The 18865-nt window shown below is 39.2% G+C and overlaps 1 protein-coding gene across 5 annotated transcripts in view; it reads right to left on the reverse strand.

Annotated features, from left to right (window-relative positions):
* Positions 1–217: 217 nt before the first annotated feature.
* Positions 218–18865, reverse strand: part of LOC121382255 (histone deacetylase 4-like) — a 202953-nt gene continuing 184305 nt past the window's right edge. For all 5 annotated transcript variants that reach the window (XM_041511791.1, XM_041511790.1, XM_041511788.1 and 2 more), the window contains 16 exons: positions 18490–18613; positions 17798–17954; positions 15854–16085; positions 14940–15335; positions 13975–14077; positions 13103–13203; positions 10653–10706; positions 7625–7680; positions 6911–6998; positions 5954–6171; positions 5236–5354; positions 4274–4407; positions 3720–3804; positions 2768–2903; positions 1090–1140; positions 218–1058 (listed from right to left, as the gene is read on the reverse strand). In XM_041511791.1, coding sequence (XP_041367725.1) covers positions 1095–1140; positions 2768–2903; positions 3720–3804; positions 4274–4407; positions 5236–5354; positions 5954–6171; positions 6911–6998; positions 7625–7680; positions 10653–10706; positions 13103–13203; positions 13975–14077; positions 14940–15335; positions 15854–16085; positions 17798–17954; positions 18490–18613 — 2049 coding nt within the window. In that variant the 3' untranslated portion in view covers positions 218–1058; positions 1090–1094. The remainder of the gene's footprint in view (positions 1059–1089; positions 1141–2767; positions 2904–3719; positions 3805–4273; positions 4408–5235; positions 5355–5953; positions 6172–6910; positions 6999–7624; positions 7681–10652; positions 10707–13102; positions 13204–13974; positions 14078–14939; positions 15336–15853; positions 16086–17797; positions 17955–18489; positions 18614–18865) is intronic.

Here is an 18865-nt window from a genome sequence, read left to right on the forward strand (position 1 = left end):
CAGAACATCCCTCGTAATCTCTAAATTGTACTGGCAAAACGATTCAAAGGGGAGGTAACTCTAGACAACTCGTGGTCAAACTTCAACAAAACAATAGTATTTATACTGTATTACAAAACGTTTTCTTTTTTTTAAAAATCATTTTGTCAAAATAGCGGTTTCCATTTGTTAAAATTCAAATAAGATACCATACATTGTAATAATAAAGAAGACACTGTCAATGTTCACTTTTTAACAAAAACACAAAAATCAACTACATGATACTGTACAACACTGACACTTAGTATTGGGATTCCCAATATATTATTATTATTATTACATATCTCACAATTTCTGTGACTCCATGCAACAAGCCTGCCGTTAAAACACTCTGGGCCGATAGCACATCAATACAAGATGTATCAATATTAAATGCAGACAAATGTTGTTGTTGTTGTTGTTTTTTACGAGATAAAGACTACAATAATATTAATTATTATCAACATCGGATCCCAGGCATCTCCTGACAATGACGGCTGGCTAGGCAAAGCATTTAGACAGCGCGTAACTGTTAAGTGTTTTTTTTTCATTTGTTTTTTTTTCACAAACATGTTTTCCTCTGCTTTGACGCTACATGAAGAAGGGATGGCACAAACAGCACTCCATCAGGGTTTAATGATGCAGAACAGGGGGGGGGGGGGGGGGTACACGATGATCACAACACAACATCCATGCGGCTCATCTACAGAGACGGGCAGGCAGCCCACACCAGGTGGGGTTGGGTGTGAAGGGGAGGGGAGGTGAGGAGGGTAGTGGGGTCTCGTAGTGTGCATCTGCACAAGTCCTCTAGGTTATACAAAAATAGACTGATCCCTCGGTCACCGACAGTCTTGGGGTGTGTGTGCTATTATGGGTGGGGTGGGGGTGGGGGTGGGGGTGGGTGTGGGGTAGAGAAGCTTTGTTGTTGTGTTGGTAGGTGGTGTGTTTTCCACCAACAGATGGTGTTCCTCCAACCAACACTCGGACCAACACACTGACGGTGCTTGCTAAACTGTTCGTTCTCCTCGTGGAGTGAGCATCTGGATTACGTTCTCCTCGTGGAGTGAGCATCTGGATTACGTCCCTTCGTCCATTGGCTCGGTCTCCTGCTCGACAGATTCACTGGAAGACCAGAAGAAGAAAAAAATGTTATGTCTGATGTAAATAAGAATTTAAACAGTTTGGTGCAATGGAAGGCAAGTCGTTTACATAGGGCAACACTGCATATCGGAATGAATTAATGTTTAAAGACCGTCCGGCGCGAACAAATATTTTGGCTATTGGGTGTCAAACATATTGGATATCGGGGACAAGTTCTGTACAACACTTCTCTTCTTTCTCTTGTTTACATCTTGCAAGCACCCAATAATTGGCTGGTTCTTACCCTGTGAAATTCATGTTAACAGTTTAAGTGTGTTTTGTTTAATGACTCTATTAAAGCACACCGATTTATTAATCAATGGCTATTGGATATAAAATATTTGATAATTCTGACAAATCCATTTACCAAAAGCGGAACATGAGCGAACGAAAGAGTAAAAAGAGGTGAAGTCTATGCGACAATGAGGAAAATATATACAGTCAACAAGTACACCTTCATTATACACCAAGAAGAAGAACAGTATTTTTACACAAAGACCAACAAACACTAGCAATTAAATATTACCTTTTACCGTTAAAACACAAAACAGCCAAAGTACTTTCATGTGACTTATAAGTTAACTGCAAGCACCATAAATACAAAAATAGTTCGAAAAGAGCATTAAATTTCTTTAAAACCTGGTTGTTTTAATGATATGAAGAAATAGAATATAGCATTAGTGACCATCAGAAACTGTTTATCTTAAACTCGTTAAAAGATGTATCCCACTCTTTTGTTTATTAGACACATCTTGAAAAGTTCAAGTTGGCTTGATATACCAGTAGTGGTGCACTGGCTGGAACGAGAAATAGCCCAATGGGCCCACTGACAGGGATCGATCCCAAACCTACCGTGCATCAAGCGAGCGTTTTACCACCGACACATTTTGAAGCAGCTTGTTGTAAGATAAATGTCTATAATGTCTATGCACATAGTATTGTCTGTGAGACACCTCAGTTATTAACCTTCTGACTACTACAGGCAAGATATCTCGCCCGACATCACGCCAGTCGACATACTATACACTGCATAAAGTACATTCCCTAATTCATATTTCCCGCCGTTTTGCACATGACACTCAGCGGAATTTTTTTTTCTTAACAGGAAACAGTTTAGTTTACAGCATGCTAGCTTTTGTTTGTTTTTGTTTTTTAGTGGAAAATAGCTTGGAATTTTGAGTTTTGGCAAGTATTTTCGCTTGACAACAATGGCGGCATGTTGTGGTCATTTTCAGGGATCGATAGGTGATTGTGACACCTAATTTGATCATAAATTTGATCGTTTTACCAACAACGAAAATTACCAAATATTGCAATCTGAATCATACTTAGTTTTTTTTTTAATCTGGTCAGAAAATAATGGACATAATACTGGACAGCTGCCAACAAATGCCCGTAGGTAAACACGATTTTTTGCCTAATTTTAATCACCATTAATTGGATCTACAATATCATAAAAATTACAAAAACCCACGAAAATAATACTTACCGATTTATATACGAACTTTATTTTATGTATTTATAAAACAATTAAGTGAATATATGTTGGTAAAAATTATAAACCAGCAGTTTAAAGGTTAACCAAGTGTTTTTAAAATGTTGAACTCACCTGCGTTTGGCGGGGACCATGGACAATGAGGCGAGGGCGGTCACCGTGTCGGCTTCCTCCATCTCCCGTTTCTGAGCCTCCATCAGTGAGTGGTGAAGCGTACCCACGTAGCGCTTTATACTTGGCCAGTGCTCACCTGAAAAATAATAACATTTCCGTTACGTTCATTACATCATAACATCATCCCATTGGTCCAGACGTAGCAACAGGCTGCGAACTCTGTACCTACCAGCCTTATGTCCGATGGCTTAACCACAACATCATCGAAGGCCGGTACAGTACACAAACCTCACCATTTATAGGGAGCTATTACTCTGACTCCCCATCACTCCCCTGAGACTAGTTCAAGGAGAGTAATTTTAGCTCCCCTTAACATATGGTTTATATGACCACCAATATGATAATATCTTAACCTTCTGACTACTGCAGGCGAGATATCTCACCCAACGTCACACCAGTCGACATATTGTACAGTGCATTCCCCAATTCACATTTCCCATCATTTTGCACTGGAAAAACTTTAATAATAGGTAGGAAACAGAAAATCACCAAATATTGGGATATGAATTGTAGTTCGCTTTCTAAAAAAAAATCTGGTCAGAAAACCACTGTTATCAGGAATAATAGACATAAATACTGGACAGCTGGCCACAAATGCCGGTAAGTAAACACAACTTTTTCAAAAAATGTTGCCTAATTTTAGTCAACATTATCTGATCTAAAATATCATAAACATTATAAAAATCCACAAAAATAATACTTACCGATTCAAATATGAACTTTATTTTATGTCTTTATAAATTATTTAAGTGAATATATGTGATTAAAAATTATAAACTTGTACCCACTCGACGTGGTTTCTGTCAAAAATTAATCCAGTAGTCTAAAGGTTAATGTTTTTCACAGCGACGCCTGAATGCACATGTATGTGCTGGAAGTATGTATTGCTTACCCTGTATCTGTATCGTTTGTTCCAAAGTCTCGAGAGCAGGCTTACAAGATGGCCGACACATTTCCTTTTCTTCAATTGGGGCCAGCTGAAATGTGTGTTTATTTATATGTAATAATATTACTTAAAACAAGACAATAAATATTAATGATATTCAAGTGAAAAACAATGTTAACCTTTGCTAATTTAATCACATTTGTTGTGTAATAGTATTATATAAAGTACTGATTATGACATATTCGCTACGCAAGTTTCAGAGATCGCTACACAATTTTAAAACATTAAAGGTAGTTGCTAATTATTCTCAATTGACTAGAAATATCGCTAATCAATATTTTGAGAATTTTTTTTCCCCCTGAATTGCCTAGCCAACAATAAACTATCAAACTATCAAGTGAATAATGAAATAAAACATTTAAAAATCATTCATTAAATTAAAAACATTTGTTTTTTTAAAATATGTGTTGAAATGAACATACATAAACCAAGTTTCAATGCATATACTAAAAATCTGATTTTCACCTTAACTGTACTGAATTTTTTTTTTTTTTTTGTACCTCATCTCCAAGAAGAGCTTTCACACATGAAGCAGATGCTTCCGAGATAGCCGGGATGTCGTAGCCTCCTTCTAGTACAAGAATAACCTTCCCATTGGCTAGAGACATCAGCTCACGCGTCATGTGAGCAAAACCTGAACAAAAAAAAAAAAACCCATATAAAACACAGCGTGATAACTGCATGAATTGAAAGGCAAAAGGTTCAGGGGATCAGGCCTTCAAATTACACCGAAACGATCATTTCCGATACCGTGTGTCGGTTAACTCACGGAACCGAAATTTCGTTTCCCATGATTATTATATTGAGTACGACTATTCAACAAAAATAATATAAACAGTTTCCGATGGGTTCCCATGATCACAAGGCACGGAACCGAAAAAAAAATTTCCATGAAGTTTGAAATCCTATGGTCTGGGGGATTAATTTTCACAAATAAGTGAATGATTTTCTTATTAATAGATTAATACATTACTGTCGCTCAAGACACATAAAAAAAGAGGAAACAATGCCTATTGACATGTGTCAAGTGCTTGACTAAACTGATCTGTCATGGCATATGTTAAGATACAGTAAACTAGAGCACATTGATTTATTAACATTTTTTAACATATAGTCTTAGAAAGGAAACCCGCTACATTTTTCCATTAGTAGCAAGGGATCTTTTATATGCACCATCCCCGACAAGATAGCACATACCATAGTCTTTGATATACCAGTCGTGGTGCACTGGATAGAAAAAGGAATAGCCCAATGGGCCCACTGACAGGGATCGATCCCAAACCGACCACGCATCTAGCAAGCACTTTACCACTGGGCTACATTAAGATACAGTGACTGAAATAAATGGTTTGCACAAAAACAAATCACATCGCTCAGTTGCTGTAATGATACAGCTTCAAACTTCACAATTACTACCAGTATCTTACAGAAGTAGGTAACTAAAATGAGGATATGGACTTACCTGCTGCAGTAACCTCATAACCTCCCAGAGGGGCAGGATGACCTTTTGCTGCATCGAAACCAGCGGAAATGAGAATAACGTCTGGGCTAAACTCACGTGCTATCGGCATCACAATGGTCCTACAAGACAAACGTACATACATACAACACATGAAGTAATGTTGGTAACAAAAAGATCAAAAGCAGGGATATCGCATACTGAACTTCACTGAATACGCACCACCTAATTTTCAATTATTATTGCTATATCACGTGTGAAGTTGCTATAAAACACAGGGTAACTCTAAACCTCGCAGAGCTACTCTCGGCAAACTAAGTTCAAATTAACATGTAGCTTCCTTTTTTCTTTCTTTCGATGAATAGTTCAAAAATGCATCAAAATTGATTGAAAAAATCTCGCACTACTTTCGTTAGTGACTTAATCTTACGGGATATTCAAATTTCAATAGCACCAAAACTGCCCCCGCCCGCTACTGATTACGATCAGAATGTTGGTGCTTCCTTGCACTTACCCGCGTGGGTGGTCCACGGCACCTTTAGATGTACCAGTCGTCGTGCACTGGCTGGAGCGAGAAATAGCCCAATGGGCCCACTGACAGGGATCGATACCAAATCGACCTCGCATCAAACGAGCACATTACCACTGGGCTACGTCTCGCCTTCCAGCAACAAGAAGAAACCCTACAGCTTTAAATAATGTAGAAAGCACATGTACGAACCTAAATGCTGTTAGATACTCGGTGTCTCCCATAGGCGGGTTAAGGCAGCCTCCAAATGCAATGTTCACGTTAAATCCAACCCCCTCCTCTGCACCACATTCGTCGGGGGCCCCCGTACCCGGGAAGAAATTGCCATTGTCATGACGATGAATTGATATGTACAAAACATGTTGATCACTGAAAAACATCTGCTGCGTTCCATTACCATGGTGAACATCCTGAAATTCAACAAAAAACGATATCAAGTAATTAACATTAAGTAAAACTGATGCCTACTATTTATATCAATGTCCACAATAGGCCTAGGAGAATTAAAAACTTGAAAATGCATTCAAGTAACCCATGTCTTTTTTGATCTTGCAATTTTTAAGAGGTCATCCACAAGAAAGGAAGAAAGGAAAGTAGGAGGACGATATATTTTAATTGACGACACACTCAATTTAATTTCATTTACTATTATATGGCATCAAACACAGTATAAGATAGAATAAGATAAAAAAAACCTGCTGTCATCACTCTATGCACTACTCTTTTAAAATAGCAGCAAGGAATCTTTTATACATAGCATCTCACACACAGGGTGGTACATACCATAACCTGCGATATACCAGTTGTGGCTACATCCCAACCCCTGGGGGGGGGGGGGAATCCAGGGGTCCAGACCCCCCCACCTTTTTTTGAAAACCGACCATAACCTTTATTAACTGTTCTGTGTAAAAGGAGAGATCAGTCATCACATTTGGAGACACCCCCCACCCCCCTTTCAGAAATCCTGCATCTGCGCCTGTATAGCAGATGATTTTATTACAAACAATGATTTTTCAAGGTCAGTTAAAATTACAAATAGTGAACAGCCATAAAAAAAACATGAAAGGTCACCTATACGGATATGTGATCTAGTTTCATACAGGTTCTACAAGGAAGTATTTGGAACACGACGTAATGAAAGTGTCTTACCCAGTCCACAATCAGCACTTTATTGATTTTTAACTTCTCTCGTAACTGTTTGGCAGCTATTGCAATAGAATTGAAAAAACAGAAACCCCTGAAATAAATGAAATAAGAAATGTCAGGAAATGAAAACAGGAAAAAAACCCACATCATAATTATCAGCATTTCCACATGTATAACACCCCCTCTCTCCAGCACATATACATTTTTTTTGGGACCTTGTAAGGAATATTTTATCAATATGTTTTGTTTGTTTAATTGCCTATGCACTGGAAATTGTAAACTGTACAACTGTAAATAAGTTCATAATTATTAATGGTCCTTTTATTATTGTTATTGTTTTCTTTAAAGGGGCAATTATATTTTTTAATAAAACATGCTGTATACAAAAAAAGGAAGTTAAGTAGTTAAATATTTTATACAAAATTACAGCAGTGTGAACATTCAGCTAAACATTAAGAAAAATCAGAATGAACGATGCAGAGGGAGAATAAAATAAGGACAAAAAGAGCATAGGACAGACAGACAGACAGACACAGACAGAGAGACAACCACAGACACAGACAGACAGACACATTGACAGACAGACAGACATATTGACAGACAGACAGACATATTGAGAGACAGACACAGACACAGACAGACAGACACAGACAGACAGACAGACAAGACTGATTGACAGATAGACAAACAGATTGACAGACAGCCAGACAGACTTACATAGCTTGATTGGACTCTGCGTGGTGACCTGGGGGTCTCACAACAGCCATTCCATTCTGAAATATTAAAAAATAAAAAAAATAAAAAATAACTCTAAAATGAAGACATAATACATATATACAGTTGAAAAGAAACCCCCCCCCACCCCACCAAACAATATGCAAGGTGTTACACACACAATGTACCCCAGTTCTGAGTGTGCTGCTACGTCATAAAGTTCTCAACTATTAGAGCACTTTTAACAAATACACTAACATATTAAATACATCTTGTGTAGACACCGATATTCTCATGAATAGACTGAATTTAATGTATATTTTCAGTCGCTAAAAGGATTTGTTACCAATACTTGAAATTATCATAACAAATGCAGCAAAGTCAGGATCAGGGGTGGGAATTGGTGAACTGTAAAAAAAAAAAGGAAATTTAGAGGGGTCCCGGAAATTCTTGAAATTCTAGGTTAAAATCTGTGCCATCTGACACATTTTGGAGAAAAGGACGATTAAAATGCGAGGAAACGCAATGTTCCATGAGAAGAAAACAGCCGATCCAAGAAGAATTCCCACCCCTGCAGGATAAATTTGTTTTATAAAACCCTACACACTCCACCCCACCCCACCCACCCATGAAATGGGTACTTCCAAGATATTTAATTTTCATCAAAAGATAACGACTGCTGCTAATGAGTAGAGTTCTACTAACAACGTTTTTTTTCACTTTAAAATACATCTACTTGTACCTCTTTACACCATTAACAATGCACTGTTACAGTTTATTAAATTGTCTGGAAAATCTTGCCACAGCATTTAAAATAACATCACATTTTTACACCAGAATTAGTTTCATCATTTGCAATAAAAAAAAAATATATATATATATACTCTTCAAAAAAAGTAGGGGGACTCTAATAAAATTTACAATTGCCAAAACTGTAAGGTATATTAGCTGTGGGGAATGGTTACATGATAATAGTGAATTAATTAGGCAAACCAGGGCGCAAAGCAGCACTTTATATTTACTCGCCAACTGGCTAGTGAATGAAAAAAAAATACTAGCCAACTAGAGATTGTTACTCGCCAGGCAACATAAGAAGTACATGTATTAGTATGGATAATTATAATAACATAATTAAAGAACTTTAAACACCAACCTCATCCTATTTTGTTTTACTTTCCTTTGATAACCGTTTTTTTAATTGGGTTACGCGATTCCGACAAGTATACCGACGGCTACAGTTACCGAAACTAGGACGTATTTTATTTATTTATTTATTTTTGTTTACGATATGCTATCGTTACCAACAACTTTCTCGAACGTTTTTAAAAAATTTATTTAGCATATTCCCGCCATGTAACATTTAGCTTAACTTTAGGTGCAAACAAATTGGCTGCGAAGCAATTGGTCCAATGCTTTGTGAAAACTCATTTACAATCGGAAAACCCCGATGTGTCACGAGGCTTTCCGAACACCTCGATCGTCAAGTCGGCCGGAGAGCTCCGAGTGTGATATCCGCAAACAGCGCAAAATGCGGAAGTGTATGTTTACTGTTTTGATCATTAGTATATGTGTCGTCTGACTGATTAGTGAAATAAATGTTCCAGTGACAGCTTCATTCTGAAAAAATAATCTACTCGCCAAAAGGCTAGTGTTTTGCAAATTTAAATTGCCATAAAAGAATTTCACTCGCATAGGCGAGTGTTTCACTCGCAGTATTGCGCCCTGCAAACATTACAACTGGTAGTTCAGTATTACAGTAGGTTTTATCACCACCAAAGATCTTGAAGGGCGACTGGGGTCAGAAGTGAAATTTGAAAGTTGGCATTTTTTTTATATCAGTAAATCGCAAATTCAAACAATTTTTTTTACTAAAAACAAAATAATAACAACTGTATGATTAACAGGATGAAAAAGATTGACAGAAACAATGTTCCACAGTGATTAATCAACCTTCCTGGAAATTGTAAAAATCGAGATTGACACCCAATGCACGTGTATGGGACAACTGCGTGATGCACGTGCAAACTATGGAATGTGTTTCGGTGTGTTGATAAACAGACCTGAACATTCTTTACTAGGCTGTCCGTGGTCAAAACGTATGTTCGGTCTAATAGTTGATATTAACATTAATATTTCAGGTTCCCCTACTTTTTTTTGAAGAGTATATATATATATATATATATAAAAAGACACTCCAAAACTTTTTAAACCTATTTTGAGAAACCTGGTAATTGGTATATTCTAAACTTATATTAAATAGCCTGGAGCTGAAGACAGCAGCTGAAAAGTACATACACGATGACAATCTGATCCGACGAATTAGCCAGCCACTTAAGTCTGCATGCCAAAATAATCCATTCTGATTCCTTTCTCATATATTTTCGACAAAAATAACTCTCTATCCACTGTAATCAGTTTAAACAGACACAGAAATAGACGGGATTGGTTTGGTGTTCATCTTCTATCAATGATAAACAAATTAACCTTATTCCAAGTGCACGAGACCTCCCAGATAAGAAATAGAACTTCCAGTGCTTAATTAATCAAAAATAAACAACAGCTATGTGGTATGAAAAATAGAGGCCTTGAAAAAGAGATAAATTTTTTTTAAGGAAAGGAATATTTGTTTAATAAAAGCTCGGGCCTTTTTTTCTTTCTTTTTTTTAAATTAGTGATTATTTGTGTTAAACATGTAGAATTGTGAAACCTGCAAACTGAAAAAGATGAAACCTGTTAACAAATAGCAAACAAGGATTTTCACGCTCTTTTACACAGCCACTTTTTTCCCATCCCAACCTGTTTCTAATGACTGGTACATGTATATCAAAGGACATTGTATGTTCTGCCCTGTCTGTGAAAAGGTGCATAAACATTTTCTTTGCTACTAATGGAAAAATGTAGCAGATACTATTGAAGTCTGTGTGTCAGAATTACCAAATCTTTGATATCCAATAGCTGATGATTAATTAATCAATGTGCTCTAGTGGTGTCGTTAAACAGAACAGACTTTAAAACTAACAAGAAGTCCTACCTTGAGATCCCCAAGGGCTACACTACAAGCCAATTCTGTAACACAACCAGCAGCCTGGAAAATAATACAAAACAAGAAAAAGTTAACAGATAGATGGATGGACGGGCAATGCCATACCATAATACGACCCATCATAGACAGGCGTATAAAAATATATAAATACGTAACAAATAATTTCACAGGTTGCATTTTATGTAACGTAACAGCAACACATTCTAACAAAACTACTAAAAATATATCCTACATTTTTATCTCCATCTTCCCTGAGAATAAAAGGCATGACAATTTTTGTTTAACTGACTAAAATAAAAAAATTTTCTTGATGTGCAATATTTCTAATGTCCTGATAGTTAAAAAGATCATTTCATATGTAGTTAATAAAGACTTACTGAATCCATTTCTTCTAAATGTTAACAGTTAATGTCATAAAATATGAAACGGTTAAAATGACACTGCATATTTGTTGGGTAGTCTCATGTTTTTCAAATATTAACAGTTAAAGTTGTAAAATATAAAATTGTTAAATGTAACAGTATTGGGCAGTCTCAAATATGTGAAATTAAAGGTATGAAAGAAAGGAGAAAAACAACTGGCCTCGGTGGCATTGTGGCTAGGCCATTGGACATAAAGCTGGTAGGTACAGGGTTCGCAGCCCGGTACCAGCTCCCACCCAGAGCGTATTTTAACGACTCAATGGGTAGGTGTAAGACCACTACACCCTTTTCTCTCTCACTAACAACTAACCCACTATCCTGGACAGATAACCCAGATAGCTGAGGTGTGTGCCCAGGACAGTGTGCTTGAACCTTAATTGGATATAAGAAAGAAATAACTTAAAAGAAAGAAGAAAGAAAGTAAATCACATCTGTAAAATCTACAGTCTCTGTCATCAAGGTGGTAATCCATTAATGCTTCATCACTTAACGGTAACGTGTAACGTGTATGGGGGTGGACAATGGTGTGCGTTGGTGGGGATTATGAACAGAAAACTATCAGGATCAATGGAATGAAACCGGAATCCCCAAGCTTACAACTGTTAAAACCATAACACATTAACGTGTCATTACTTCCTCCTTCTACAATTCTTACGCAGAACATAACTGCCGGCTAGTTTTTACTGCTAAGCCTCAGGTGATCATGAAAATTAAACTAACAACACAATGGCAGTCCAAGCAATATTTTGTTCAGTATCGTGTCATGATTTGCTATGCAAGTTTCAAAGATTGCTACACAATTCTAAAACATTAAACAGTAATTGGCAATCAATTTTAAACTGACTATAAATGTCGCTAATTAAATTTTTGAAAACAAAATGTTCTTTGGATTTTTATGTGGAATGTATATATAGTAAAAGTATTTTTTAATATGGAAAATATTAACCAAGTCTATGTTAACAGTAGTGAATTCTATTTATCTTATAACACTTCTAAATCAGTATTTTAATTCAATATTTAGTCATTCACAATTCTGAAGTTGCTTCTATTGGTAATATGATGTCATTAGGACTGGCACAAATGCAGTTTGACGTCATGCACTTCAACTAAATCTGATCAAAACTTTATGTACAGGTATCCAGGTCTTGGTTGGCTTGTAAACAAATGACCCAAGTGCAGCAAAAAAATTAATTAACCAGGTTAATAATTATAGGATATTAAACAAGCTTCCATTTCGGATCATATTTATGTCCTGAGCAAAATAATTTTAAGTTGTCATTAGCTTTAGCGAGTGACAATGAAAATTATTTCACAAGTGACATAAACATGATACGAAATGGTAACGAGTTTAATATCCTATTTATTACACATAATCAATTCTTAATTCATATAACTCAACTCGTTTGGTTAACATTCCTATAAGGTTGTTGTGGGCCAATCGATGACGCCATCGTGTGACATCGAAATGTTATGTTCCACTTTTAGTTCTAGTGGGATGTATCATTTTGATATGTACCAAGATATTGTTAACAATATGGGTAATAATTAGGATATAACCATATGGAGTTTTTAGATTTGCGGGTGTTATTGTTTATTTGATTCCGTAAATGCCATTTTTGATCGAAGGCGTTAGCCTGAGATCAAAAATGAAACATTTGCGGACATCAAATAGACAATATAACACCCGGAAATCTATGGTTATGTCCATTGTAAACTGAATCGTTTTTCAATGGAACTACATGTAACTGTATATTTGGTATTTACTGAAAAAATTACCTGGCTACAATCTAACTGTAGACCCGTGAACTGTCAACTTGGCCTGTTCCAATTATTAATGACGTCACTTTCTAATGACATCATTAGCTTTCCGGGTGTCATTTTCATTTGATCCCGGAAAAAGAATGTAATTAACCCATCAAAATACAGAACACATTTGCCATCAGTTTACAATGGTAAATACCAAATGGGTTTATGACCTGGGGGTTATGGTTAAGTTATAGGATTATATAAATTTACCATTCTAGCGGCCGATGACGTGTGCAACTCGTTCCACACAGTGTCCGAGTCAATACCCACACCTCCACATGGTAAGAGACAGAATCGGGTCGGAGGAGAGTCTGAAAATTATATGCAAAACAATAACATAAATTCAATAGTAATTCCAGTAAGAAGTCTGTACAAGAATTCAGAAGAATCCTAATTTTGTTTTGTTTTAACGACACCACTAGAGCACACTGATTTATCAATCATTGGCTATTGCCTCTATTAGAAACATACTTATCTGCCCTTGATTTGCATGTGCACTAAGCAGCCCGAACATCCACTAAATTACTTCCAGCATGTTTACGCTCCAGTCGCTTGCAACGAAGGTCCTTTGTTACTACTAAATCATGGAGTAGTCATCGACGTGTTCTTTTATTCTTTGACATTACTAAAGTTTTCTATTTCTATTATTGTTTGGCAGATTGTGTGCAACCTCCTTCGTTTACAGAAAAGAAAATATACGATATTTTTTGGTGCTCAACAGAAATACTTACGTCTTGATGAGACCAAGAAAAAGGGGCGCATTAATATGCATGTGTTTGTGTATATATCACTGTGTGCATACAGAAGTTTACATTACTTTGACTAAATGACTAGCTGTGAATTTCTGTACCGCTAGCTGAATTATTAACTACAACCTATGCAGTAGTTAATATTGAAATGAATGATACAGAAATTCACTTCCTAGCCTAAAACATTTTGGCAGAAACACTGGGAGGGGAGGAGAGGAAGAAGTACAAGAAAAAGAAAGTAGTAGAAAATAAAAAACAATATAACAGCCATAATAAGAATCAAGAAAACTTTTGTTTCAACAATTTGCCTCAGGCTTGTCTGTATTTACTTACCTAATAATTTTTGTCGACTTAGATTTGGTCCGTATATTAATGTATGAAGTTCTGTATGACAGCTTTGTAATTCTTCCATTGTGGCTTTTCTTGAACGTACCGTCTGCAAAAACAGATTTAGATTTTTTTTTAATAGTGCTTGCTATATTTACTCAAAACAATCAAATACATTTGAAGTGGAAAAAAATTGAAATATGCTTCACATTATCAGAAATGTAAACATTAAATACAAAACTGATGATGTATCTCCACTTTCTCGCTTTATTATCCTGTTACTAGCAATTAAGATACGACTTGTGACATCACATACATGTACACATGGTTGTTAAATCCGTTCAACTGACTTAGGTAATCGTGCAATGTAGATGAATAAACACTATAATAGTGGTTTTCTTCAATTTTCATAAATTACACGATAAAGATAAATAAAAAACATCAACAAAGATAATAAAGAAAAATAAAGATAAATAAATAAGATAAAAAAGAAGATAATAAAGATAACAATATTGAACAAGGATATCAGCATTATCCTGCTCAGGCTGAATAGGGAATTCCGCTTTGAAAAGCATTAACTTCAACTAATGTCTTTGCGACTGAACTTTTTAATGGTTCTATAACCAGAGACCTAGGCCATCACAGACCTCACACCGTGCAAAAACGTTCTGTACCTAAACGGGCAACGGGCAACTCATTTTACGTGCCCCTATCCACTAGGGTTCAGGCACGCCCACCCCGGATTCAGCCTCTGACTTCGCCTAAAGACCTCACACTGTGCAAAGATGTTTTATAATCAAAGACCGTGACCGCCACTGACCTTACACCATGCAAAAACGTTCTATTCCCAAAGACCTAGACTGTCTCTGACCTCACACTGTGCAAAAACGTTCTATTCCCAAAGACCTAGACTGTCACTGACCTCACCATGCAAAAACATTCTATAACCAAAGCATTTCACCGTCACTCACCTCACACCGTGCAATGAGACTGCATTCCTGGAGGCGCGTCCAGATGCTCTGTATCCGTCCCGAGTGCTCCAGATGGCTGGAGCTGTTTCCGCATGTACACTCGTGTTTGAGCATGGTGGGGTCGTACGCCAGGCCCGTGGTGAAGGTGTAGGACACGGGGCCGGGCTCCTGCTGCTTCTGGGGCGGCACGGAGAACGTGACGAGTGGACTCGACTGGGTGCGGGACAGCGTGCGATGGTGGGACGGCCCCCGGTGCCGCGGCTTCGACACCTCGCGCATACTCAGGTACTGCTCGTGGTCGTGCGCCACCGCCGTCTGTTGCTTCTCTGGCTCGCTGGTCGTCTCCTCCATCGTACTCTCGCCGATCTCAGCCTGACTTCGCGACTCTTTCATCTCCTGGAAGTAAAAATACAAAACAGGTGAAACAAGACGATCTCAGCCTGACTTCGCGACTCTTTCATCTCCTGGAAATAACAAACAACTCATGAAACAAGACAATCTCAGCCTGACTTCACGATTCTTTCAATCTCATCCTGACTTTCTTCATCTTCTGGAAAAGAGAACATAAACCCAAGGCAACTGCAAGGAAGCTAATGCTATCATCACTGAAAATATTATTTACTGAACTAATCAGAGAATGAGTCTATACAGGAGGTTCAAATCCCGTGTTCGTGAGAGAGAGAGAGAGAGAGAGAGAGAGAGAGAGAGAGAGAGAGAGAGAGAGAGAGAGAGAGAGAGAGAGAGAGAGAGAGAGAGAGAGAGAGAGAGAGACAGACAGACAGAGACAGACATATAGAGACAGAGACAGAGACAGAGACAGAGAGACAAACAGAGAAATACACACACCCCACACACACATAAATGGTTTACATTAAATGCTTAAGTAATAAAAATAAAGCATCTATGAAACAGACCTGTGCCAGTTTGACTTCGGCCTCCTCGTCGACATTCTCCATGTGACTCTTGCTGCTACTGCGCTGGAGCACGGTCTGTCGTATATGCTGCTTCAGGTAGATCTTCTGATCCTTCATGTACTGCTCGTGCTGCTGTTGCTGCTGCTGCTGTAGGAGCTGCTGCTGCTGCTGGAACACCGGGTGACCAAGAGGGAGGGGCGCCGACTGTGTGCGGCTCAATGGGCGATGGTGTCTGTAACGAAACGTAAACACTGTAATGACAGAATGACATCAAACGCTGGAACACCGGGTGACCAAGAGGGAGGGGTGCCGACTGTGTGCGGCTCAATGGCATCATCCCACAGACAGGATAGCACATATCACAAACTTTGATATGTCAGTTGTGGTGCACTGGCTGGAACGAGAAATAGCCCAATGGGCCCACCGACAGGGATAGATCCTAGACCTACCACGCATCAAGTGAGCGCTTTCCCACAGGGCTACGTCAGACCCCAGCAATAACACGAAAGCCTCACTTCTCTCTCGTATACTCAACAACTTTAATAAGAACCAGTAAATATTTTTTAAATATTTTCTTTATATATGTATATCACCGGCCTCGGTGGCGTCGTGGCAGGCCATCGGTCTACAGGCTGGTAGGTACTGGGTTCGGATCCCAGTCGAGGCATGGGATTTTTAATCCAAATACCGACTCCAAACCCTGAGTGAGTGCTCCGCAAGGCTCAATGGGTAGGTGTAAACCACTTGCACCGACCAGTGATCCATAACTGGTTCAACAAAGGCCATGGTTTGTGCTATCCTGCCTGTGGGAAGCGCAAATAAAAGATCCCTTGCTGCCTGTCGTAAAGAAGAGTAGCCTATGTGGCGACAGCGGGTTTCCTCTAAAAACAGTGTCAGAATGACCATATGTTTGACGTCCAATAGCCGATGATAAGATTAAAAATCAATGTGCTCTAGTGGCGTCGTTAAATAAAACTTTACTTTATATATGTATATCGTACATTTCACCAAATCAAATCAAATCCTTTAAAAAAACCAAAAACATTTTATATGCAATAAAATATGTTTTCAATCAATCAATAAGAGCTTTGGTTGGAACAGGAAAACGTGAACACGGGAGCCCAGGGACTGACCTGTGGAGACGATGTGCAGGGTGGGTTGGAGAAGCCCAGCGACTGACCTGTGGAGACGATGTGCCGGGTGGGGTGGGGAAGCCCAGCGACTGACCTGTGGAGACGATGTGCGGGGTGGGGTGGGGGGGGGGGTGGGGAAGCCCAAGGACTGACCTGTGGAGACGATGTGCGGGGTGGGGTGGGGAAGCCCAGGGACTGACCTGTGGAGACGATGTGCCGGGTGGGGTGGGGAAGCCCAGGGACTGACCTGTGGAGACGATGTGCCGGGTGGGGTGGGGAAGCCCAGGGACTGACCTGTGGAGACGATGTGCCGGGTGGGGTGGGGAAGCCCAGGGACTGACCTGTGGAGACGATGTGCCGGGTGGGGTGGGGAAGCCCAGCGACTGACCTGTGGAGACGATGTGCCGGGTAGGGTGGGGAAGCCCTGCGACTGACCTGTGGAGACGATGTGCAGAGTGGGGTGGGGAAGCCCAGGGACTGACCTGTGGAGACGATGTGCAGGTTGGGGTGGGGAAGCCCAAGGACTGACCTGTGGAGACGATGTGCCGGGTGGGGTGGTGAAGCCCAGGGACTGACCTGTGGAGACGATGTGCAGGGTGGGGTGGGGAAGTCCAGGGATTGACCTGTGGAGACGATGTGCGGGGTGGGGTGGGGAAGCCCAAGGACTGACCTGTGGAGATGATGTGCCGGGTTGGGTGGGGAAGCCCAAGGACTGACCTGTGGAGACGATGTGCGGGGTGGGGTGGGGAAGACCAAGGACTGACCTGTGGAGACGATGTGCCGGGTGGGGTGGGGAAGCCCAAGGACTGACCTGTGGAGACGATGTGCAGGGTGGGGTGGCTCTGTGAGACCGGATCCTGATGGTGGAATGGTGTATGGACTCATCACGGGACTGCCCAGCTTGCCTTGAGCAGCGGCCGCGGCTAGGAACGCCTGACTTGAGCCAGGTGGGAACTCGCCTTCTATAACTGAAAACAACAACAAACATTTCATTTATATAAAAAAAAACATGTGAGTATATGGATATATGTACCACTCAACACTGATTTTTGGGTTTTTTAAAACCCCATGTGAATATATGGATATATGTACCACTCAACATTGATTTTATTTTTAAACCCCCATGCAAATACATGGATGCGAATATATGGATATATGTACCACTCAACATTGATTGTGTTTTTTAAAACCCCATGTGAATATATGGATATATGTAACTCAACATTGATTGTGTTTCTTAAAATCTGCACGTGAATGAATATATGTACCACTCAACACTGAATTTGTTTTTTAAATTTTGTGTGAGTAACTGGCATCAAGGACTTAAATTGTAATGCACTGAAATAACCAGGTAGAGTATTTGGCAACATGGGACCGAGAAATAAATAAATAACGACCTGGTATCAAAGACTTACACGGCAATGCACTATAATAACCTGGTAGAGTATTTGGCAACATGGGACCGAGAGATAAATAAATAATGACCTGGTATCAAAGACTTACACGGCAATGCACTGAAATAACCTGGTAGAGTATTTGGCAACATGGGACCGAGAGGTAAACCTAGGCGCACGGCGTTCACACGAAGCTCATCTTCAGAGGATACACTGCTGGATGTTGATGCTTGCTGCAGAAAAGGAACAAAAAAAAGAACAAAAAACTTTGTTAGTAAATAACATTATAATAACACTCACACTCACTAAAGTTGGTGAGATAAAACACAACATGAATGCATTTGAGTCTTGTTTTCTATACTGAGGGAAAGAAGTATCGGATCACAGAAAAACTGACAGCTAAGAGTGATTGCTTTCGCTTGTTAGATACGTTTTGAAACAACTCGTTGTAAGATAAATGGTATCTAAAGGCCACTCATATAGTA

Source organism: Gigantopelta aegis, chromosome 9 (genome assembly GCF_016097555.1).
Source record: "Gigantopelta aegis isolate Gae_Host chromosome 9, Gae_host_genome, whole genome shotgun sequence".
NCBI lineage: Eukaryota > Metazoa > Mollusca > Gastropoda > Neomphalida > Peltospiridae > Gigantopelta > Gigantopelta aegis.